Here is a 25735-nt window from a genome sequence, read left to right as displayed (position 1 = left end):
TTTATTTATTTTTTTAAATGCAGCATCTGTAAAGGTGTTTTTGGATGTGCATGCCCTACATACTGCATGCATCTGCTCATAACAATTAACAGGTATAAGAATAAAGAGATCACATTTGGCATTTAAAAAAGGTAGTGCCATTACTCGATAGGTTATTCATATTTTACATTAACATGTTTTGATTTATCAGACTCTTTTATGCAAAGCGACTTACAAGCGAGGCAAGACAATCAAACGACAGAGGACAGTGACCCAGAAAGAGCCCAAACTAACCAGGTTTTTAAAATTGTGTAATCAACAAAGCGCTAATAAGGTAAAGAGGCACAAGGGTCGACGTGTTCAGGTGTTCAGGGGAGAGCTGCGTTTTCAGATATTTCATGAATGCACCAATGCGGACTGTATGGAGCTTGGTAGCGTATATACTACACTGGGACAATTAAAGATGCAAACCTGAGAAATGGATGCTTTTGACTACATTTTTAGTAAAGAGGTAACCTGGCAACAACAAACAGCCAAGAAAATAGCCTTTCTTTGGGTCTAACTACGCCTTAAGTGAAACTCAAGCTTGCAAATATCGCAAACAATTTCAACTCAATCCTTATTGAATTGGAAATCTTAAATATTCTGTATATTTTTGCACTTTGCTGTGCTGTTGCGTTGTCCTGCGGAGGACTTCAGAAGTGCAGCTGAACCAAGCCGATGTGGGGTGTGACCTGTAGGAGGGATCCGCCCACAAAGACAGAGCGTCTCTGCCATTGAGCTTCGGACCTCGTGTTGTAAAAGGGCGCTCAATATGATTTCAGTCCTCAACCAGCAACGACCTGGAACCGCTGCTGCTGCTTCTGCTGTATGGGCTTTAAACTGATGAGCATGTGGAGCAACGAAGTCACACAATGGTATGTTATTTTTGCGTTTTAAAAATGTATGACATTTATACCTGTTTGTGTTTTGAACATGTTACTTACTAAATGGTTAGTGTACATGGCTTTAATTAATCTCAAGACACCGCGATTGACATAAAATCCTTTTCTCTTATCTTCACCTGTATCAGTGTGTTGTTTTAATATGTTGTTTATGGCTTTATAAATGACAAAAGCTGTTATGTGTAACATTGTCTGAGCTTGAATAATGACACATGTCCAATAATTTGACTGTAGCCTAATTGTAACCAAGACTGTTTTAACTGTAACACGTGACATAAAGATTTTGTAATGACACATGGATATTATAAGAATAAGCTAATAATAACCTGTTATTTTTATATATTGACTATATTTGTTGTATGTGTAATCTGACCCATTGTTTGATGTTGACGATATAATTAGCTGAAGACTGAATAATATACTTACTGTACTACTACCACTACTACTACTATTACTACTACTACTACTACTACTACTACTAATAATAATAATAATAATAATAAAAATAAAAATAATAATAATAATAATAGAGTAATAATAATGATGATTTAAAGTCTATTTAACCAATCAATAATATCACACCAAAGTTGTCTCAAACTTTTCACTGTAGAAGCTGTACTGTACTTCAAATGTCTGTCTTGTCAAATTAGTTGTCCTGTTTCTGTCTGTCGCTAATGAGCCTGAGTGTGAGAAAGTCTGACCATAGAAATTCTCACTGCAGCTCACGGATGACTGGGTCGCTGTGGGGGCCACATCAAGCCTGCATGGTGAGTTCAAGGGCACAGAAGACGTCTCAGTAATGTCTGAAGGCTGCGATAAGGACAGAGGAGAGACGAGATGAACTACATTATGCTTATTCTTGTTTATTTCTATACAAATTTGCATTAGTGTGGAGCCTGTTATTGAAAAGATGGTAGCCTATTTCTATGTAAAAAGATTGATGTCAGTCTAAAACCAAAGAGAAAATGTTGTTTCTGGGGAATTACTCTAAAGTTTCTTTATCTTAAAGCCCCATGAATATAATTAGCTACAATATACCTCAATTATGCAGAAAAGTTCTTTATTTCTTTGTGGTTTGTGTCAATCTGGAACCTGTTGCTTTATTGAAAAGATGATATTTATATGAAAAGGAATTTATGTCACTGTTAAACCAAAGGCAAACATTCCACTACTATGTATCTATTTTCCACAACATCCATGTGTTTTGTGTCAGTAAGGAATAATGTGATAGAAACAATGATAATATTAAAGCTGAATTTGTTTCTGTAGAAAACATAAAAAGTGGAGGCTTTGTGTTTATAAAGATGAATGAATCTGTTTATCTTTAGTTTGGAGTGTAGGAAGGTCAGCAAGTACAGAGTAAAAAACCTTTTACATCAAAACGCAATGTATAATCAATAACAATGGCCTATAGACGACCAATTTGTTTGCAACAGAGCCTCTCAAATCTTTTATGCTTTGGGCTTCCCCTATTCCAAAAAAAGACAGCCAAATTCAGAATATCAGAGCATCTCGTAGTGCTGGCTACAGCCTCAAGCCAGATTTTTGACTGAATACAACTTTGTACCGTATAAAACCACCATTCATGAAGATTTTTTCTTAAAGTAAGCCTTTTTATGTAAATGTGTAAATCATGTTTAGACATTAGACATTCAATTTATGAAATCAGTCACATTTCTAATTACATTTACATGTGCATAGATATACCATCAGTATATAACCCCTGTACAGGATGCTTCACACAACTGCTTTTACGTGTTTTCCTGATGTTTTAAGTCGGATAAGGAAAAGGAAGAGAGAGAGAGAGAGAGAGAGAGAGAGAGAGAGAGAGAGAGAGAGAGAGAGAGAGAGAATGAAAGAAAGAACGAAAGAAAAAAGAAAGAAAGAAAGAAAGAAAGAGAGAGAGAGAGAGAAAGAAAGAAAGAAACAAAGAAAGAAAGAAACAAAGAAAGAAAAGGAGGAAGGAATAAAGAAAGAGAGAGAGACAAAAGAAAGAAAGCAAGAAAGAATGAATAAATTAATAGATGAAAGCAAGCAGGCAAGAGAGACCATACTGTAGGTTAAGAAAAATGTGAAAAGATGCAACCTGTTGCGGATGTGAGGAGTATAAATAAAATGATTTCCTCTGTGTGTGTATGTTTCTTCTTTCAATGTCTTAATAAAGATTTATTTTGTCTGGTCTCTTTTTTATAAACAGTACAATCGTTATTATCAATTATGGTGATTTTTATTCTTACATTTACACAAATATGTAAGTTAGATGCTGCATTATTATCATTTTGTTATTAGTGGTATTTTTGACCATAAACTAAGACACAAACACTTCGCTTAGACTTGCCTCTTGGCTGCACGCGCCCAGGTTTACTCAGGCGAAAGCAATCACTCATATGGCACGCGCCAACCAGCTGGGCGCGAGGATAGCTGTTTTAAAGACAGTCCAGCTACTCTGAAGGACCGAGTTACCATAACCTCATTTTCAATATACGAGTTTAAACGGTGATGACCAACATAATGAATAGAGATTTAAGGGAACAAAGAATATTCTTATTTATTATTTTCATTATTTTTGATTTCATAAAAATAGAAAAAAAGTGTTACATTTTATGGACCAAATCTGCACGAAAACATTTCTAGAGGTCCTTATAAAGAGACGTCTTCTCATAAAAATGGGCCTGTGTCGGCCATAAAAATGTTAAAATAAACAATGATCTGTGATAAGCATGGACTGTTATAAGCAGTGAACTAGGGGCATACTGGTAAATCGTTCAGTATCAGCTTATACTCGGTTTTGGGACTTTTCCCTGGATGGCAGGCCACTGTTTGAAGGTGTATTAAGGTCTTTCTGTCGTTGTAAAGGGTAAATAGCTGCAAAGAATAAACGGACATTGCATTGTTATAAGCAGTATGAACTTGAGCAAAAGATGTCCTGATTTGAATGTTCCCGCGCAGCAGCAGATGTGACCACACAAAAGAGGGGCCCCACGCCTTGAATAATTGAGTCCAATTTGAATAACTGTCGCACGTCTGACGCGTGCAAGAAATATCCCAGCCTTCACAGGAAAACCGTTGGCAGCCCGTTTTCCAATTCAATAGAGATTTAAGCTTCTCTTTACTTGAAGTCTGTGGGAAAAAACTCCAGCTCACACACACATGATTAAGCCCTGTGTTAGACCCTTCATTATAAAGCTGCTAAGCTGCAGCTGCACCAAAGGCTTGACTTACCTACTCTTGTCTGGACCTCAATGAAAAACCAAACAAATAGACAACCGACAATCGACAAATAAATATCAAATGGGCAGTAAGTTATCATGTGATCAATAAGCATACATATCCTTTAGAAATGTTCAAATATCAAATTTTGTATAGATCTATGGTGAATTTGTGCTATTGCACCTTTAAGTTGTTGTTTTTTTTTTTTTTTTTTAAAAAGCTGTCGGTCTGCTTCTGTTTTGGTAAACAACTAATGTGGAAATAGTATAATCAATACTATAATACATTTACTTAATAATAATCCACTCAGTCACTAAATAAAAACAACAAAAAATGGCTTAATACCTCTAAATATGAGTAAGCTGTGACGACTTTAAGGTTTTTTGTGTATTTTGGCCTTTACAAAAACTTCTGGGCTGTGTTGTTTTACAGTGATATTGATGAGGTGTCTTCCCACATCATGCTGAGTGTCGCTATTGTCCATTTTCTTCAGGGACTTGTACAATTAGTCAGACCACTCGTGGGAATTTCCCCTGACCTCCCCCAAATTGGCGCGTGGTGTCTATGACAGTTGGGCCGGTGCAACAGATGGGACAGAGAGGCACGCGTCGAGCACGAGGCTCGCCCATATCCCCCAACCACCTCCCCACCCTACCACACACACTTAAGCGGAAAAATCAATCAACCTAATCTGAGCGTGTGAACATGCAGTGCGATACCTGATGTGAGGCTGCACGTTTTCTTATTATGATGTTAGCTCTCAAACTATCCCATAAAAAGAAGAAGAGGAAAAGTTCGTTATTACCCTATAAATAAGACTGAATACTAAACTGCATTAGCTTAATTGTAAGACATACGTCATAGCTGATATTTTGACATTGTAGCCTAAATCATAAAGACTTGAAAGGGCTGACATTTTGAGTTAAAAAAAAGATTGGTAGTGTACTTCAAATTGTGTAGCCTATAACTAGTGGTTATTTGGTTACATTAATGTCCTATGTATGCCACAATTTACAGTGATTCTGAGCCAATACAAAAACACAGTTTAGCACCTGAACATCTCTGCAGGAGGAAGAAGATTACATTTTGAATATCAAGCTTTCCTGCCACCGTTTGGTGATGAAAAGTATTACAGTTCATCATAACGCCAGGTTCATACACTGGAAATATGTATCCATTACATCTATCAAGCCTACGTTTTTCTTCTCTTCTCTTTCATTCATCCATCAAGCTGAGATCCTAATACACATGGTTCATTTTAACAGCATGAAGCGAGAAACATTACAGTGTAACTGACTTGCGGCGGTAGACATACTCAGATCTTCTACTTAACACTTACATACTGTTCATATACTGACTCATAATTAATCTCTACACCAGTTCATTTTCATAGATTGCCCGTCAGTCATTAATAAATGTTTGAATAATCTTGTGGAAAAAAGACATTCACAATCACTATTTTATGGTCCAGGAGAACATTTGATAGAATATGATGAATACAACATGTTTAATGCTGATTTTTGAGTTTTGATTTTGATTTTTAAATAAACACGTGTTACATGTATTCATTTGCATATAAAAATTGTGTCAGCTGCACACACACAAAAAAAAAAGATGCATTTTATTTCCTTTTTTGTATACTGTGGTTCAGGAAAAGTCTGGCTGAAGAAATGTGTATAGGTTGTTTTTACAGCTCTCAAATGTAAAATTGGGTCAAATTTGACGCTGAACATTATGTAAGGTTTAAGAAAAAGTATCAACAATGCAGACTAAAATAAAAAAAAATGTATAAGAAAAGTTCTGCATACAAAGTGTTACTGAAGAGAATAAGTAGGTAGTAGGCTATAAAAGTATCCAAAATTAAGTATATATTCAGAATATATATACTATTACCGATTACTATCACAGATGCATGAACATGTAATAAGTATAATATTTCATGAACTGCTTATTATACTGTTAGGCACTTTAACCTATCACTAAACATCAGATGTTAGAGGCTGATCTTATTTTTGTATATACAATCTTACTCTGCAAAGTGACTACAGATTTAGAGTTAAATGTAGTGGAGGTAAAAGTGCAATATTTCTATTAAGTTGCATAAAATGAAAATACTGAAGGAAAAGTACCCTAAAAATTGTATTTCATTGTAGTAATTAAGAATGTGTACTCAGTTAATTTCCGCCATTGCACACACCACAGTAAAACATTGCTATTATTATCATCACCCAGAAGTAACTTGCTCAGCATTTTGCCAGTGAATCAACTGTATTGCTATTATCTGTTCTTAATTTCTTACATTTAGTTACTTGGCAGATGCTTTTATCCAAAATCCAAAGTGACTCACAAGTGAGGGTTGGATTACTTTTATGTCAGTGACTCAAAGGAGCTGTGGCCCTAATTCTTAAGTAGCTGAGGAACAAGTTAATTATAAAGAGTTTGTTTATTTTTTTAAAACATATAATTATTAAAATAAAAAAATAACTGGAAAGAGCAAGAGTATAAAGAATACCATTAACAACAAGTAAAAAAGTGCAACAATCAACAAAGTGCTAAAAGTTTCTGGGATTTCAGTTATACATTAAATTAATAGATTATCTGTACCAACAGCCATGTTTAACACTTCAAAACAACAGAAGCTTTAAACAGATAATTTTGACCAAATTGTTTTAGCTTTTAGCTCCAAGGCATTTCATTTTGATACTGTACTTCTCTAAACAGCCACATGTGAAAACACAAGTTATAGTCTTTCAGAAGCTCAGTTTTACAAAAGGCCACCAGATGGACCTCTTCAGTGTGCAAGACTGTGGGTGTCCAGTGATGCTGATTTCACTTCCATATGTAAAATTAATGCTGTATGCAAACAAGACTGGGCGTGTGTTCAAAAATTCCACTGCTGGATTAGTTCATAGCCGTGTTGTATAGGCTTACTTGACTGACATCCACCACCACAGTTGTGTAACTTTCTCCGTTGGACAATACTCAGAATTTAAGCAGTCTGGTCGCACTGCCCCTTTAACTTCTGAGCCGATTTCCAGAAAGCAACAACCTGTAACAGGCTCAGCGATCCTCCCCCTGATGGATTATTTAACAGGCTCTGAGTCCCATGTCGCCATCTGCTATAGGAAGAAAAACACTGCGGAATATTCTCTGAAACGTATTTAGTTTTTCGGAAGACAATTAGAACAAACTTATTAAACAAAACTAGTTTAATGGTTCACAAGAAACAAATAGTCTAGTGTAGCAATTACGCAACAGGTGTGCAGCATCCTGCTGGCGTCAGAGAGAAAAGAAGCAGACAACTGGGCCACATCCTCTGGACAAACATAGACAGCGGGTTAGTTTATCACTCAGATAAACAATAACGATCTGAGTTCAATTTCAACATGTAAAAAGTCGCGTATTAAAATGTGCAGCATCTGAAGGAAACCGGATCTTGCTTGTCATTATTTGGCTTTTGAAAGATGTGGAGCGATAACTGAGCTTTCGTACTAAATTAATCGGGCGACTGAGATGATCTGACGCTTCAGAGGGACAATGCTGACCCCAGCCACACGGTGAACTGATTCGGGCTCAACTAGAAAGGAGTAGTGTAGCCTGCGGCAGCCATGGTGGTGGAGGGGGACAGGACGCTGCTTGCTGCAAGGCAAGGGGACGTGCAGACCCTGAAAGTGCAATTTGCGGCAAAGGCGCTCACCAGCGATGTGAAGGATGTGCTAGGAGCCACGCCGGTCCACCACGCAGCCCGGGCAGGGAAACTGACCTGTCTGCGCTTCCTGGTGGAGGAGGCAGGACTGCCGGGTAACTGCCTGGCCAACAACGGGGCGAGCCCGGCGCACGACGCAGCAGCCACTGGCAACTTGGCCTGTTTACAGTGGCTGCTGACCCAGGGTGGCTGTCGGCCAGAGGTGAGTGATTTACGCATAGTGAAGTGTAGCAGACTGTAGCCTAATTCAGTTTCCTCTGACCTGGCCGGTATTTCTCAGCCCTGCATGCATCACCTAAACCCCATTTTTAGTTGATGTGGGCTTTATTTGACTGATGTCAAAGTTTCCTCATGTCTAAAACTTAAACGTTTAATGCATCCTTTCAGACAGAAGTGAACATTTTTCCAAAACAACATTTAGATAATCAGATTTGTATTACCAAACTCAAATTGTTCATGTTTAATAGTTCTTCCTCAAACCAGGGTGACTCCTCTTGTAGAGGAAACCAAGATAGACATTCATGATAGGCTAAGGCTACCTTTGTGGGTTTGGTGATAGAGAAAGACTTCATTCAAAAATGAATGGTGTATAGACTAGCTGACAAACTTTGGTAGTCCCTTTGAAAGAGAAGAAATCCTCAGACATTCAGAAAAATTGAAAGGTAGCATTATATGACTAACATTGAAATCTGTTTGATTAAAGAAATCAAATTAATCTCACAAAGCTTCAGTACATATAAAATAATGTCAGCAGGGCATTTTAAATGCATTGACAATGTTAGAATTTGCCCTTGGAAATTTGTGACTTTTCTCTTGGTGCTCCATTGCCTCATGTTCTCATGGTAATGAAGTATGCAAAACTGGATTTGCAAATGATATCCATTAAACAGCAAGTACAGTAACTCAGAAAAGGAACAAATAAAAACACATGGCAGAGCCTTTGATGTGATACTGGGCAAATAGTTAAACCCTTCACATGATGGATTAAACCTTATGACTCAATTACCTTATTTTCATGTCCCTGCTGGTAAGATGCAAAGTATTCACACCAATGAAGGAATGCAGCAGGCACTTTGAAGGAGCCTTAGTAAAAGCTGCAGTGTTGTACTACAGTGTTCTCTTTATACCCTCATATATACAGGTTTAATACATCATCATCAGCACTTGTATTGTGACTTTTCTACACCTGCTTATACTACACATACTATGCTACATCCTTCTCTGACATACTGTGTGTAAGAGGCAGACAGTACTTTCTTTACAGGTCACCAGTATATCACACATAGACATGCAGATTAGGGAAACAGGAATATCGAAGTTGCCTGTGAATGGATGTCTTTGTGACTGTAGGAAACCCACACATACATATGGAGACTATGCAAACTCTGAACAGAGGTCCCTGCCAGATTCATACCAAGAGCCTGGAGCGACAGTGCTAATGATAATAAACAGCTCTGTGACCCACATTAAGTTTTCTTCTCTAACTCAAAAATAATTTAGGCAGCACAAACAGAATTACCAAACCTGAGTTGATCAAGCACTTGATCTGACCGCATGTAATCTGTGATTCTAAATGTGAAAGAGTAATAAGAGCTCGTCCATCTACTTACTGTCTCCATTTGCTTTTGAGGGCTGCCTGACCAACCGCAGAAGAGTGACAAAGAGCGCCCCATGCCACTAACTAACTGATAAGATACTTGGCTGACATTTAGTAAAACCTATCAATTACCACTAGCACTGGCAATCTACTTGACAAATGGTCAGTGCTGGCTTCCAGTTTTCACCATTGTGTCTTTTGCTTTGTTATTGCACTCTGATTATATCAGATGTTAATGATGTTAATTTAAAGCGCTCCGCTGCCTCAGACTACAACTGTAGCTTCTATGTGATTAGACTCAAGTATTAATAAACATCCAATCAAAAAACACAAAAAATAACACAGGGTGTCCATTAAGTCTCTTTACAATTTAACACATTTATTACAAAAGCAAATGAATAGACAAATCTGTGGAAATCATTTAATACACCTCTATATGGGCACCAATAGTTTCAGTTCCACCTGCTACTTTTCTAAATTGTGAAGATTCCATATACATTTCTGAAAATCACACAACTTTGAGCATTGAGATTAAACATGAACCTTTATAGAAAAAGATATATGAACATTTCATCTCATACCGCACAGACGTTGTGTGACTAAGTCCCTTTCCCTTCATTTCAGCAGTATAAAAAAGTAGCCAATAATAACATTATTGTTTGATAAATACATCATATCTGACTACAAAACTATTTCAGCTCTGTTCCTTCTTTCTTTGTTTTCTAGGAGAGGGACAGCTCCGGTGCCACCGTTCTCCACCTTGCATCCCGCTTCAGTCACCATGAGATCACTGAATGGTTGCTGAAGAGTGGGGAGGTGGACCCTGGGGCCACCACAGATGCAGGCGCACTACCCCTTCACTATGCAGCTGCCAAGGGAGACCTGCCCTCTCTCCGACTGTTACTGGGGCACAGCCCAAAGTAAGAGCAGCATGGTGGTTTTCTCTTTGCAGGGATCTGTGAGCTTTAATTCACCGTTTTCAAGATCTAAGCTAACAGTATGATTTTTAAGTTGTCGATTTCTTGTTTCTGTTGTCTAACAGTGACTTAATTTGGTGACTTTTGGGCAGGGAAGGCAACTGACTTTATTAGAAGGACGAGCGTATAGGATTTAGGTATCTAATGGTGAGGTTGCAGATTGCAACTAACTGAATACTTTTCCCCACCCAAGCATGTAGCTACCCAAGCAACCTAAAGTGGCTGCAAAACTCGTGAAAAACACAAGGGCATGTTAGAGTCAGTGTTTGGTTTGTCTGTTCAGGGTTACTGTAGAAAAATGATGGTGCAACATGGCGGACTCAGTGGAGAGGACCTGCTCCCTGTGTAGATACAAAGGGCTCATTCTACAGTAATGAAAACATGATTCTTATTTTCAGATGATTATACACTAATGAAAACATAATTATGAATTATTCTACAAGCTTTTACAAAAAAAATGACGCATAATATTAGTAATACACAAACTACAATAGTATTTTCACTTATGCTATGATGATGAGCATCCATCTGATCAGTGCAAAAAATCTGTTGGTCCTTAGAAGTTACTTTCAGTCCTCACCATTCCAGTCATTCCCATCCTCTGTAGTTGTTAACTGTTCCACCTTTACAAAGACATTTTAACACAATGTTAATGAAACTGTGAGCTCCAAAATTAATTCAAACAATACATTAGGAGGACACTGAGTTTTGTCAACATTTTAAGTAAACATACTAAATCATCTCACAAACATCACAACAGTAAATTCATGAGTAAGTCCAGCTGCAGCTTTAAAAGTAATAGCTACACATACAGTATCAACAGGCTTGACACAAAGTTAGGATAAACAGCCAATATAAAAGTATGTTATCAGTGTTGTTTATGTTGCATATATAGTGGGATAAAAAGCTAAACTCTCAAACTCCACAACCCACTTTTTTTTCTCCCTCTCTCTTTCTCCAACACGGTGCCCTTTAACACTCTTGACAGCCATGAAACCAGCAGCACAACTTTGATTTAAAAAAAGCCCTAAGCTTTACAATCTTTATTTTTTATACAGGTCAGTTTTCTCCTACTGTTTAAAGCTGAAGCAGGTTGTAATGGATCCACTGTTCAGATTCAGATTTAAAAGTTTGAAATTGTTCAAAATTTGAAAAACTTGCCTTGAAATCTGCAACTTCAAATGACCTAGCAGATTTCAAGGCAAGTCTTCTTTCTTATTAGGTGTTTACTAAACAGTTCAGAAATAGTTCAGTTTTTGCTAGTATATAAACTTTGGGCTTATAGTATTTATAGTACCCATTGGCACTGGTGGGGATCAACCTGAACTTTGCTTTTTTTAATACCAGTGAGGCAATCAAAATACCAGTTTAAATCCTTAGTGGTTTGCTTTTCACAAAATATCGTGACAACAACGCCCATGTGCTGCTTATGTAATACATTTAGAGTCTAGACTAATGTCTCTGGGTGCTGTGAGAGCCAGATCAGTCAAGTAAGATTTGGTGATCTAATATTTGTGTTGTCAGATTGTACTGTGTATTACTATATGGGGAGGCTCTTGATGGATATCATCCCTAATCAGTGCTGTGTCAGAACCACCTGTGCCCTGTAGAGATGACACCCACTCATATGATCCCCATGGACACGCGTAAGGCATTAGGAAGACTGAATTGTCTTTTCTAAGACACAACACTGATCACACAGAGCTGAAAAGATAGCACAGACTCTTTATACATAGCAGACAGGCTATTTGCAGGGCAGGTATTATATAGTAAAAAGGGAAGCATGATTAGGGTCACTGCATTCCCATTTCAGTCAGTTCAGCTTTTGTACAGTAAACCCCAGAGAGTTTGGATTTGATTGATGTGTGATCATGATGCAGCAATTTAAGCGCAGATTTGGAGTAAACACTGTAGTGACTGTATGGTCAAGCTGTTCTTCATCTAAAGACAATTCTTATATGTGCCTGCATTGCACTACATTCAAATGTATTGAACTTCACATAGTCTCGCTTAGGGACATCTCAGCATGGCTGTTGACTGATCATGTCTCCCTACTGAAAGTTGCAAGTAATGAATGCTTCTAAAATTTAAATCAGTTGTTTTTATTTTAGCCTATAAATTAAAGTGTATTCAGCACATGACCAGGTACCACTAGATAACGTTAAAGTAATGTTAAGACGACTGGGTTTGAGTGAGTTTTTTTCTGTTTAGCGTTATAGATAACAACACCTGTCTGGTTATAAAAGACTAAAGAAGGACAATATGGAGATGACCGTTGAGTTGACGGATGTTCTCTGTGTTGGTGTCTTCTTCAAACATCAAGGACAATAATTCACTGCTGCCATAAAGAAATAGTCTTTAAACTTAACAGCGTTGTCTGTTGAATTGCTTTGACTTTGAAGGCTTTAGCAGGAGCAGCTTGTAACCTTGTGCTCTACACCTCCAATATTGTCTAGATGCAGCCCAGACAGGTGCATAGCTGTTGAAAATTTAATGAGCCCCAGGGACACGGTAGCCTCCCTGATAGCTGGGCCCCATTCACTCTTCTCCTCAACCCCTCCCATGGTTGCTGTTTACCACCATCTCCACGGTGACACACAGTAGCACCAACCGGTGATAAGATAATGAGGAAAACAAACCCGTTAGAATAGACGGGCTTCTTTCTGGTCGCCAGCCTCATTGTTTAGAATGGAACTTTGCAGCAGGGAGATAGCATTCTTGTTTCAGGGTTTATTACAAACCGCAAATTTGTATCGATGAGTTTTAAGAGCTAATTGTATGGCTTAGAGTTTGTTCCAGTTGAACAATTGCAAGGTTAACATGACCCCCTCTGTTACATCATCAGTTTAGTAACTGGCAGACTAATGACAGTAAAACATAATTCTGCACAGAGGTAATAGTAGCTGGCAATAAACAGTAAACAAGTGACACCAACTACATTTGAAGTGCTTTGTTGCATTTTGTGGATGCTGCATTATCCTCTGTGTCATTTACAAGCCTCTTGACTATGACAACAAGTTTACAAGTGGTTACAACCTGTTTTATGTTGTATTTCACACTGTTAACGCTTACACAACTTCAAACTGAAAACTTGTGTAAAAGACCACATACCTCCACCTAGGCTTTGACTGACCTTACATTTTGGAGGCTGGTGGTCGAGTTTAAGGGTTTGGGATTGCATGTTTACCTGATCTGACCTCTTCATTACAAAAAATGCAAAGATCTACAGAACTTTCGTCTTGAATTTTTTTCTTGACATAGCATTCAGGGTGCTGTAAAACTACCACTACATCATCTATTCACTGACTGGGTAAGAATTAGATTGAAACGTATAAAAATATATATATATATATATATATATATATATATATATATGTAAGTATTGGTTGGTATGAAGTATTGGTTTAACCATACTTGCAAAATCCACTGAGATGGTTGCAATTGGGGTTTTTTTTGTATTGTTATTTTATTTAGATAAAATTGTTACAAATGCGGCATAGCAAACGAGTTTTCTCAAAAGTCCTTTGTGAAGTAAGGACAAGCAAGGAAAGGTGTAACCATCAATTGCTGCAGTATTAAGATGTCTACAGTTTTCTACTCATTAAGCAATCACAGTGTTTATATGGGACGAATGTGGCTCTGTTTCCAGACATGTAGTGTTTGTTAGATTTATAAGCCACATCTGAATTGTCAGCTTGTTCGCCCATCCATCCCAGTGAAGCAAAACCAACAGGCTCGTGTGCTGTGCCTCCACTGATAACCTTGGTACACAAAAGACTGAATGAATGAGAGAGCGTGAAAGGGGGAGAGAGGCTACAGACAGGTTATGCAATCAATTAGCACAGATTAAGATCTTTTGGCCAAGCCATAATTTTAACATGCAGTTGAGAAGGGAAGACTGCTGCATTAGGATATTCTTGAAAGTTAGATGACTAAAGTAGGACTCACTGCCGAGGGAGATGACAAGTCTTCTGATTTATTATTCATACCATACAGCGTAAAATTAATTTATACTCACATTCGTTTCCTCACCTTCAAAGAAAATATATTTTTCCAAAACGAGTCAAGACTTCATCAGGTATCCAGGTCTCTGATGTAGCAGTAATGAACAGCTTTAACACTAGCATAGAGAAGAAAAGACCAAGATAAGTAGACATCTTGAACGTTAACAAATATGAAAAAGTAATTAAGATGGCTGCTGAACACTACAAGTATTTTATCAGCATATAAGCGCCTTCTTACTTCTTATGTTAAGGTCATTTGAATTGTTATGGTTATTGTGTATCAGTGCGAAAGTTCTTAAATTAGGTTTTCAGAATTAAGCAAAGAAAGAGGTAAATAGCAGTTTTTTACCCAGTCAAGAGCTGAACTGCAATTGAGTTCTTCAGCACAAATCTTCTCACTGAACGTCTTGCTACGAGTTGGATAAAATCCCTTTCTGTTCCCTTTCACAACACAGGTTTAAACTCAAACGCAATCCAATGTGCCATAGTGAGATGCTTTTGGGCAAAGGGCCCACAGTATTACAACTGTACACTTGGACATGGACGTGCAAGATTATACACCTCTCTCCAGGGTCAGAAGCTGAACAGAGGATCTACATAGATGCTGTACATCATGTAATCAGTGGATTTCCATGTTGGAATGTCAACTTTTTAAAATTGCATACAGAAACATACTTAGATCACATTGGTAAATAATGCGTATGAATTCTCCCACAACATTCTTCATTATTTAGACAGGAAAAGCCATTGAGTCTATATCCGGCAGGAAGACCATTAGTGTGACATCAATTACTTTACTTGTAATGAAGTCTTGAAGGTCTTTGTTACCATTCACATGGTTCGAAGGGAGGGGCCAGTGTACAGACAATTACTGAGGTAAATTACTCATCGGAGCTGAAGTAGAAATATATCAAATGTCTGCTACTTCAGAGTGTGTGTTTTTCCCTTTGAGTGACAAAGTGATTGGCGAAGTATTGCCCTTTGTGCCACTTGCTAGCTGTTTCGTCACACAAGGCTAACCTCATTCTCAGCACTATGAAATCTACACCTGTTCCTCAACAGCACTTCTTTAGCGGAGAGTGTTCAAGCCTCTTCATTCTGGAGAGTTCTGACAGGAAGTTTGTGCTTTGTTAGAAACGTATCCATCTTACCTCAAACACATTGGAGTTTGTCACTCTCACAATGTTTGTGGTCAGGATTAATGACAAAAGTAAGATTCTCTCCTACAAAGACCCCACTGCACAGGTGAACATCATCCCACTTTGGTTACATTCATGAATAATTAAATCTGTCTGTCCACTTCCTGATGATAGAACTCCAGATTACTTCCCCTTCATTCTGTGAAATATTTAGGATGTGTTTGTTTTAACTTAGAACTTTTCCCTCAATCACCCAAACAGACCCCCTTTCTAACGTTTGCCTCTAAGACAAACCGATGCATCAGACTTGTCTGACTAAATTTATTTTGGATGCCTACAATTTTCGCGGAAGATGTTATTTTGAGAATGTATATCTCTTTCCTGAGAGCTCAGGCACACATTGAGCTTTAATATGGGGTCTTTAGTCAGGAGAGTTTTGGCCTTGAGCCACATCCCTTTGACGGAAAACTGGGCAGGGTCATGTTTGTGTCTACAAGATCCACCTGTCCACTTAATCCCTGCCTCTCATTTTCCCCACCTTCTCCACTCCTCCTCTTCACCTACTTAGTCCGTCTTGGCCACTGGCAACCCTTCATTAAGCACAAAGCAAGTTGGGCAAAGCCAGTGGAGTGATAATCCTCTTAGGAGACTCATTGCTCATTTGTCAGTGTCCAAATAAAGCACGACCTTATGGGATTTAGAGGGGAAGTGCCTGCTCACTCACTGACCTCCCGCTGGGACTGAAAAGATCTGGGACAAGGAGAGATACAGGCATTGGATAAGCTTTTGCATGGGAAGCGTGCTAAGGGCCTTTGGAAATAAAGAGACCAGGATTTGGCTCAGCATCACCACTGACTGCTCTCAAAACAGCTGTATGTTGACATTGACAAAGGCATGTTTTCCTGTTACAGTTACCTGTTTCCTTCAGACTATTGAGTGAATATAAACAACATGGATGACATGACAGCTCCCTTAAAGTGAAGCCAAGACATTTTGATCGCCCCCTGGTGGCTGGCTGCATCATAGGTCAGAAGTCCAGCACCCTCCATGTTAGCGGATGGGTCAAAGTACACATCAAATACATTTTTCCCCATTTTTGGTAGTTCTTATCACATTGATGTTTGACCAAATGCTCATTTTACTGATACTTTGTTTTTAATTAGTAATTTGAAGACATAAAAAGGGGTGCATTATATCATAAATGAAAGCTGTGACAGCCGCTCTCAAACCTCCGTCAGGCAGCAGGATGGCTGGTGTGTCCTGCGGGAAGTCATCCACCCAACTCTATTGCACAGACTTTGGTTCCAAATGTCACAAAAGCAAGATGGCAGCTCCTGGAAAGGAGACATTTTGACTTAACTTTTCCACAGGAAGTGGAGACAAATCGTATACATATTTATATAGAATACTACTTCAGAATACTTCCCCACATTCACAATCTCATACTGAAAACTGAAACCATGGGAAACACACCAGGGGAAACACGTTCAAGTTTTGGATTCTCTATAATAATAAAATAATAAATGCTAGTTTTCATTGCAGAAATTGTAATTACAGGTGAGACATAATGGATAATTTCAGTAAATGTGACCAATTCTAGGCAGCGTGTTTTGTTTGTTTTGACATGCTCAGTGTAATAGTCTTTATTATGCCTTAAAAAAAGATTACTCAAAATAATCCATGCTTGAATATTGGGTGTCAGCAAGTTTTGATGTCTTAATAATCAGGGAACGAAAAACTCTACATTGAGTTTGTTTCTGTTCAACCATCCAAGTTTAAGTGATAACGAGAGAACAGGCTAACATACAACCTCCATATTAGTTTCCATGGTCTCTCTTATTTATTGCACTGTTTAATTTCCCTTCAGCGTTGTCAACTCCCAAACTAAGAATGGTGCCACACCGCTCTACCTGGCCTGCCAAGAGGGTCATCTGGAGGTTGTCCAATTATTGGCCAGGGATTACGGGTCAGATCCGAGCATCAGAGCCAATGATGGGATGACACCTCTGCATGCTGCAGCCCAGATGGGCCATAACACTGTCATCGTCTGGCTGGTGTGTTGGATTGTCAAGATCCTAAAGATCAAATCTTGAAAACAACAGAGTTCACTGATCTATTTCTAGGCCCACATCCCATACTTAATGCATTGTTATATTTTTATATGGCTCCACTTAAATCTGGATATTCTATAGGTGTTGTATCTACTCCAAGTCTTAGTCCAAGTCTATACTGCATATCCAAAATTATGCCTAGCCGAGAAAAACTGGAGAATGATTTGGTTCTTTTGATTTTCCCAAATCATATTTTATAAATACATTGCACATATTTAAAATTCAACTACAAATGCAACTGAAATATTTCATTATGAGCTGATAGAAGATGACTGTAACTTGTGTTGATGTCCTTCCTCCTGTAGATGAGTTTCACAGAGATCAGCCTGACAGACCGGGATAGTGATGGGGCCACAGCCATGCACTTTGCAGCCAGTCGTGGTCATTCAAAGGTGCTCAGCTGGCTGCTGCTGCATGGTGGCGAGATCGTCACTGACAACTGGGGGGGGACGCCCCTTCACGACGCCGCAGAGAACGGTGAACTAGAGGTGTGTGTTGGTGTGTAATTTTTTTTTCTAATGTCAGAATCAAACTACAATTAAAAAAAAAAGGATATATAGGAATATAAATCAGGTAAATAGTCACCAGAGAAAGAGATGCTGCATGTTTAACCCTGAAGTGATTACAAGATGCAATATTCTCTGTCTGTAATAATTAATATTAAACACTATTTTGTTGTTTTAGTTTTAGTTATTATCACTCAAGTCAAATAATACAGTAGAAATTTAATGTAGTGGCATGTTGATATTAGAGTGTAAAGGCTTCCTACACTGAGATATTTCGTGTTTGAACGGTGAATTTTAATTTTTCATGTTGTGAAGTGACTTGGCTTTGTTGGCTCTCCTGATCATTTTTAATAGTAAGGATATTACAAGCAATAGTAGAGATGACTTAAAATAAACCATATTCCTATCAGCTATGTAGGAGTACTACATAAGAATATGATTCTTGGTGCTCACATATCCCTTCATATAGCCACACTGGGTTTCACCCTTAACTATCTGTTTTGAATGACTGGTTTCATGGTGTACACCACTCCAACCTACTACTTTGACTAATGTTTTGCTGTGTCTATGTCTGGTCAGTTAGCTGTGTCAGCACAGACTTGATGTATTAAACAAGGAGGAAATTAATATTTGTCTGATATTTGTATTGCAGAAGAGGAATTAAAATTGGTCCAAACCCTGACTTGCCAGGTGCTTGCCCAAGTTTTGAACTGGAGAAAAGAATATTAACAAGCTCACACTAAAACGAGTCAATATGGTAACACAAAGCTTGCTCAATCTGAGAACAACAAACTTAGGCTGGCTTCCACCTGGCACTTGACAGGGTTTCGTAACAGATGTTTGAAACAGTTTTCAGTTTCTTTTGAGTACCGGAAAGCCATGCTTTGTGTTAGAAGAGATGAACGTTCCCAATCATAAGGTAAAGCATTACAATCATACACTAAATCAAGTAGCTGTTAGAAGGATGTCTAATTTTTGTCTTCTTTCATGATGATTTAAGAGCAATCTTTGAATGAGATGATCAGTGAAGAATCAGGCAAAAGTTCACATCTTATGCTCAATGAGGGTGTGATGACTAATTCAATTGTAGTAAGGAATGATAGTAGAGATTTAATTATGATAGTGTAAATATAAAAACAGAACAGGTGGTTTATACAATACATTGCCTCCATCTTTTATACTAAATTAAAGTCATGCTGCTGACAATTTTTGAGTTGTATTCCTCTGCAGTTAATCATGTCTTTAACTGGACAAGTTTTTAACAGTACGTGTCATTATTGTGAATTGTAAGTCAATATTTACAGAGTTGATATTTACAACCAGGGACATAGCTTGACCAGAGACAACGAAGAATTAATTTCACATCTGAGTCATGCATTTATTCAGTCAATACTGTGAACTTCTTCCAAGGTTTCCACCTAATTAACTAATTAACAAAATATCTGTTTCTCTCATGTCACTCTCAAGTGCTGTCAGATCCTAGTGGTCAATGGCGTGGATCTGGGTATCAGGGACCAGGATGGCTTCACAGCAGCAGACCTGGCTGAATACAACGGCCATTCCCAGTGTGCCAAGTACCTGCGCACTGTGGAGAACATGGTAAGAGACACAGATGAGCCCAATATGTCCTGGGGCTGAAGCTAAGAGCTTCCTCTGCAGAGCTATTAACAAAGCTGCTGAGAGAAGCTTTTACTTAGAAACTGAGAGAACACAAAGCTATGAGAGGGGATCGGGTTGAGCTTGTTACTATGAATGACATCATGGTTCATGAATAAAGACTTACTATCTGTACAGTGACCCGTCTGTGTATGTCAAATAAAATATTCAATACATAGAAGTACAAGAAGCAAATTCAAATTTGATTGATCTTATTAACACATTTTGTAGATATGTTATATTCTGAACAATTTTGTAAACTTTTATCCAGTTGAGCAAGCAAATTTTCATTCTTTGGTGGCATAATGAGTGTGTCCCACCTATTTTACTGGCCCTGGAACCAAATTTATTTAATCCAGTTGAGATATTTCAAGTTAATCAGCCCAACCAACTGCATTTTTCGACAGTCACAGCTGTGACCATCATCACCTGATTTATTGGATGTTAGGAAGCTGACCGGATCCTTATTAACTCACCCGCAATCATATATGCTGTTAAAAGTTCACTATCATTGTAGTTTTTCAAAATGTTGATGCAACAAGGAGTATTTCCTGAAGCACATGGCTGAGTGTGAGCAGGTCAAAAACTTAGAAGTCCTAAAGTTTGGACTGGCACTATCCTTATTTTGTAGGTGTCTGTCCTGACTCATACAGTTTGGAGCTACTTTTAGCCTTTGTTGCCCATATCAGCCCCTCATCTGCAATCTCCCTAAGAACACTGCCAAGCTGGTTCTTGTGTGGATCAAAGTATGACAGTGTTTTATTTTACACAAATGGCTCCAGTATTAACTGAAACTTTAAATCATGTCATAAGTAAGAACAAATTAAAGCTTGTATTATCTACCCAAAGAAGGAAGATGTACATTAAGCCTACATACAACATTTTTTACAGCAGTCTGTGATTTCAGCAGGATTCAATGAAGAGTTTTATATCTAATAATGTCAGAATTAACAATAATACACCATTTAACTAGTTGTATGTTATGAACAATGTCTCGGACTCCATTTATATTGGATTTCCAAAGATCTCAAACCCTTTAGCTGCTATAATGTTTCGATGTAGAGTGATTACACAATGTTTCATACACTGCTGGTCAGATTCGTATCAAACCTGGGGACACAACATGACATACCAATGTGTCATTAAATTTTCAGACACTAATTGGGCCAATGGGAGCGCTACTCTTACAGGTCAAAACAAGGAAACAAACAGTATTTATTCCTTACTATTCAAAACAGAAAATACTCGGACAGTGTGTAAACTGTTGCCTCGTTTGTTCTGTCAAATTGTCAACTCTCACTTTATCAGACTCTAAATTGAATTATGACTTACATGTCTGCTTTAGTGAGTATGTGTTCCATGTCCAATGTATTTCAAACTGTGTGCAATATTAGTCTACAATGGAATCTCTGAAGTCCAAATGCTAAGCCAAAATGCAGCCTTAAAAACACAAGTATATATAAACTGAAGCAAAAAAACAGCTGATGCTGAGCCAAAGTGTTCTTTGACTAGCCTCAGTTTTTCTCAGCTAATTACTACAGGTATTAGCACTTGACATACAATGGGCCCTCATGGCTCAACCTACTGAAACCCCCAAGTGGCCGACTGAATAATAACTCCTCCACACTGCAGGATGTGGGAAACATATTTCTCCCTCTTGTATGCATTCCCATGTGGGACATTCAGCCAACTGAGTCCTACCTTGTGGGAAAAGCAGATGGCCACAGAGGCTTTTTTTCAGCTGTGAGATGTTTCATTAGTGTGCAATAATTAAACTCATAATGCTGTTCTCTTCATGTAAGTCATCAGGGACTGAGAAGTCATGGGATTTAAGAAATGAATACTGAAATGATGAATGACACATTTCAATGATTAATTAATTCAGAATGAATCAAAAGATTGTTTTTTTTTTCATTACTAATGTAAAAATTATATTCACATTTTGAACAGTTCAACAAAACAGATAAAGGGTAATGACGCTTGTATTCACAAACTGCATTCCTCTGACAGAGTGTGGAACATCGTGTTTTGTCTCGGGACCCCTCAACGGACCTTGAGTACAAGCAGCCGGACTCGGGCCTTTCATCCCCAAACACCACCATGCCCCCTGCTAGCCAGGCAGCACACTTTGACATCGGTTCACCATCCAGCTCGCTGTCAAACTACGACTCAGCCAACTCCAGTCAGTCCAGCACTGGGGAGAAGAGGAGCAGCTTAACAATGTCACGAAGCCCCCATGCCCAGCTGAACACAGTCGCACACACTGGTAAAATGAATGAACTCCTTACATTTTAGTTTGATTAGATCAATTAAAAAATCCAAATTAAGATCCAAATTATGCATAATTCTGTTCTAAATTGAAATACCAAGTGCTTGATGAGCTTAATAGTCAAATATGTGTTTTTTTTAATCAGCACATAATCAGAATGGGGGTTGAAACAAGCCCTGCTGTCTATATTTAGCTGTGAATCCTTAACTGCTGTTTTTTGTAACATGTCAACTTTGTTGAATTGCAAATACAACTCCTCAGCAATGGTGGATCCCTCAGATATTGACTAAAGTGTTGACAACATGCAGCAGTTTTTTTTACTCTTTTGTTTTATGCCACAGGTGCTTGCTATACTGGTGCTGCACCCTAGTGGTCTGTGTGCAGATAGTTGATTTGGATGGAGGTGTGGATCATCATTACAGTAACTGTCATTTCTTAAGAAAAACAAATGGAGTAAATGTTGAAAGTTTTCAGAATGCTTTGTTTTGTTCATCTTAATTGGGAGTACACCATGTTCAGGTTCATAAGGGAAACTGTAAGTCTGTCAGTCTCCATTACACATGCCTACGTGTCATGTGCCTCTATATCTTTGTCACAGGTGCATCAGAGTCAGCCATATCAGACATACAGGCGTACATGGACATGCTCAACCCAGACATCGGCTCTAACATTCCCAAGAAGGATGAAACACCTACTGATCCTCCCACGAAGCTTCCGCCACCACCAACCTATCCACCACCGCCTCCCCCCCAGGCTCCCCCGGTGCCTCCTCCAGCCCCGACCTACCCAGCACCACAGCCCCCTCATGAGCCATCATCAGTTGAATTTCTGAAAGTGAAAAGCAACTTGCGCCATGTGGAAAGCAGCACCAGCAATAAGCAGGTAAGGACAAAGGCAGAGGTGAGCTCTTGCATGAGCTCAAAAGATTAAGCCGTTTGCAAGATGAGCCTCAGAGCTGTGCTAACATTTCCTCATCTAAAGGGAAATTTCTCAAGCATTCACAAAAAGTTTTTATTTGTGCATGTGCGTCAGATTGTCAGAGATAGTTAGCAGCACATCACCCTCTGGCTTATTTTTTGTATAAAAACAAGGATTCTCACTTTTTGCTACAGGGGATGATGCACGGCACATGGCAACATATTATCTATATTGAGTTATTGTTACTCAAATATACCTCCTTTATTTTATTAAAACTATAGATATGAGTGATATGGAACAATCCTAAAGAAGCAGAGGGACCGGGGTGTTTGGGATAAACTGGTCATTAGCTGCAATGTTCCCTTGTGCCTCATCAGTTGAGCTATTGCTCTTCTGTAACAATGTGTCTTGTCTTGGTGCCGACAATTATGTTATTGTGTTAGCAAGGCTAACGAGACTAACAAAGATGCTCATTACTGAGGCGAGCCTCTGGGTTGACACATTATGGCTGTTGTGATGGGTTTGATGTTAATTCCAGTAATTAATCTGGCTGCAGATCACTCAAAAGTGAGTTTTACGAGCTGATAAGCAACAACAATTAAAATTGGCATAAATATAAGTTTCAGTGCTGCTTCTGGTGTTTCTAGTGGTTTAGTACTTCTGTGAAGGACATTAACACTGAATGTGAAGTTGTGATTATAATTAAATTGCAATTGACTTGCTCAGGGAACACTGTAATTACAACAAAGATAACTAATCTGAGTGAACAATTTTCTGTCCAGCTGTATGAACGTGGTTTTAGTTTCAACCAGAGACACCAAAAAAGTGCAATATTTGGAAGTTTGGGAGTTTTTCATCTCATAATTATTGCTTTAGTTTTAATTTTCTGCAAGCATAGTGGCAAAATAATGTGTTGTACGTCTGTTTCATCGAAAAGTACAAGTGTAGCATAGTCAGCTGAGTTGCAGGAAAAATCTATTCTTCAGACAGACAGAAAGTTAGGGGCCATGTGTATAAATCAGCTATGCAAAATCAGCTGTTGTTAGCTGTTATAAAGTCCACAGGTAACCATAGTGTCCTGTCGCTATAGACTGTCTCCAGGGTGATGTCTGTATGTATGTGTGTTTGTGTGTGGACACATGCACCATCAGTCATGTGAGGGAGTGATTTTAATTAGTGCCGCCCCCTCTACTCTCTGTACCCAGGTGATCAGCCCAGGGCATGCCCTCATCAACAATTTAACATCAGCCTCTCTCTGGAACACATAAAAGCAAGCGCGCACGCACACACACACACACACACACACACACACACACACACACACACACACACACACACACACACACACACACACACAATTAAGATCAGTGTACACCATACTGTATACATTGGAAAAAACAATCTACCTTGGATGCCATAGTAACAGGACCATTAACTTCATCCAGGGAAACAGCTGATCAGATGGAATAATTTTTACAAACTTAAGACATATTCGAGCTTGGTGCGTGGAAAATGTATTTCACACTCTTAAATTCACACTCTTCTAACTCTTTGTTAGACAGTGTATGAAACTTGTTAAAAGCATTTGTAAGTGAAGGAGGTTTCTGGTGTTTTCTTTCGTTCACGACTTTGTCCCCTCATTTGTCTGTACTTGCTTTGACTCAAGTCAAATGTGTCGTGAAGTAACCAAACAAATGACTGCTTTGCCTCTCACATTATTATTCTTTAGATCTACTGTAGTAACTCCAAAAGAAACTTTGAGATATCACTCATGATAAGTACATGTTCTACCATTTTTTCAGCAAATTTAGGCCACTGAAGTTATCAATATTCTAATAATCCTAAAGCTTCAGAGATTTGAGTGCAGCTGGCCATGGTGAGGGGCAGCACCTGGGTCTTTGTGTTTTGCATAAGAAGCACTGGGCAGTTGGGGAGTGGTTGGTCTGTGCGCTGGTGGTGACATCATTGGTACTGCTGAGGTCTGAGTGATAGGTTATTGATGAAGCCTGTGGGTAAAGTGAGAGGGCAGGTAGAGTGACAGGTGTAGCGCTGAGCGGAGAGGAGGTGACGCTGTGGATCTGGTGACAGCTACTCTCTGTGCTCTGTGAGGCTTTGTGGCTGAGGCTGTGTTGAGACTGGAGAGCTCCAGGAGAGGATTGTTAACGCTAAGGTAAGGTGTTAAGAGGAGAAAGAAAGCTTTGTTTTCACCAGTGACAGGAGTAATGTCATGTAGAAGCTTGTGCTGCCGATATAAGTTTTTTTGCTTTTTTTTTTTTTATATCTCCAGGTTCAGAAGCTGTTTGAGCTGCAAGATGATAGGACAATGAATCTGTTGCATCTTAATGTCATGTTTTAACTGTGTACTCGCTGTGTACTTTCAGTTTTAAAAGTTTTTAAGGTAGTTGTACAGAATGTTTGTAGCTTTGTACTTTGATACACTGAGGTTTTTGCAAAATGACACACAAATGTGCTGAACCAAACTGCAGCAATACTAAGCAACATTTGATAATACAAACAAATTAAATTGTAAAAACAAACATATAATAGTGACTTTATGCTGACAGTCGGATTGTATAATGGGAAGAAAGGCTTTCTCGGTGTGTATGTCTGTGTAAGGGATGGGAGGGGGCAATTGAAATGCTTTGTACATTTACTATTGTTGGCCCACCTCCCTGGAGGATGACAATCAAACCATCTGTAGCGCTCCCCTGCTCACATT

The 25735-nt window shown here is 38.6% G+C and overlaps 1 protein-coding gene across 1 annotated transcript in view; it reads left to right on the top strand.

Annotated features, from left to right (window-relative positions):
* Positions 1–7741: 7741 nt before the first annotated feature.
* espn (espin) overlaps positions 7742–25735 on the top strand; it is a 40068-nt gene continuing 22074 nt past the window's right edge. Inside the window, 8 exon segments of the mRNA XM_062427255.1 lie at positions 7742–8041; positions 10163–10356; positions 17424–17610; positions 17973–18155; positions 19641–19772; positions 21840–22011; positions 22244–22279; positions 22697–23014. Coding sequence (XP_062283239.1) covers positions 7742–8041; positions 10163–10356; positions 17424–17610; positions 17973–18155; positions 19641–19772; positions 21840–22011; positions 22244–22279; positions 22697–23014 — 1522 coding nt within the window.

The sequence above is a fragment of the Scomber scombrus genome, chromosome 10 (genome assembly GCF_963691925.1).
Source record: "Scomber scombrus chromosome 10, fScoSco1.1, whole genome shotgun sequence".
Lineage (NCBI taxonomy): Eukaryota > Metazoa > Chordata > Actinopteri > Scombriformes > Scombridae > Scomber > Scomber scombrus.
This window is presented reverse-complemented; position numbering and strand designations above follow the sequence as displayed.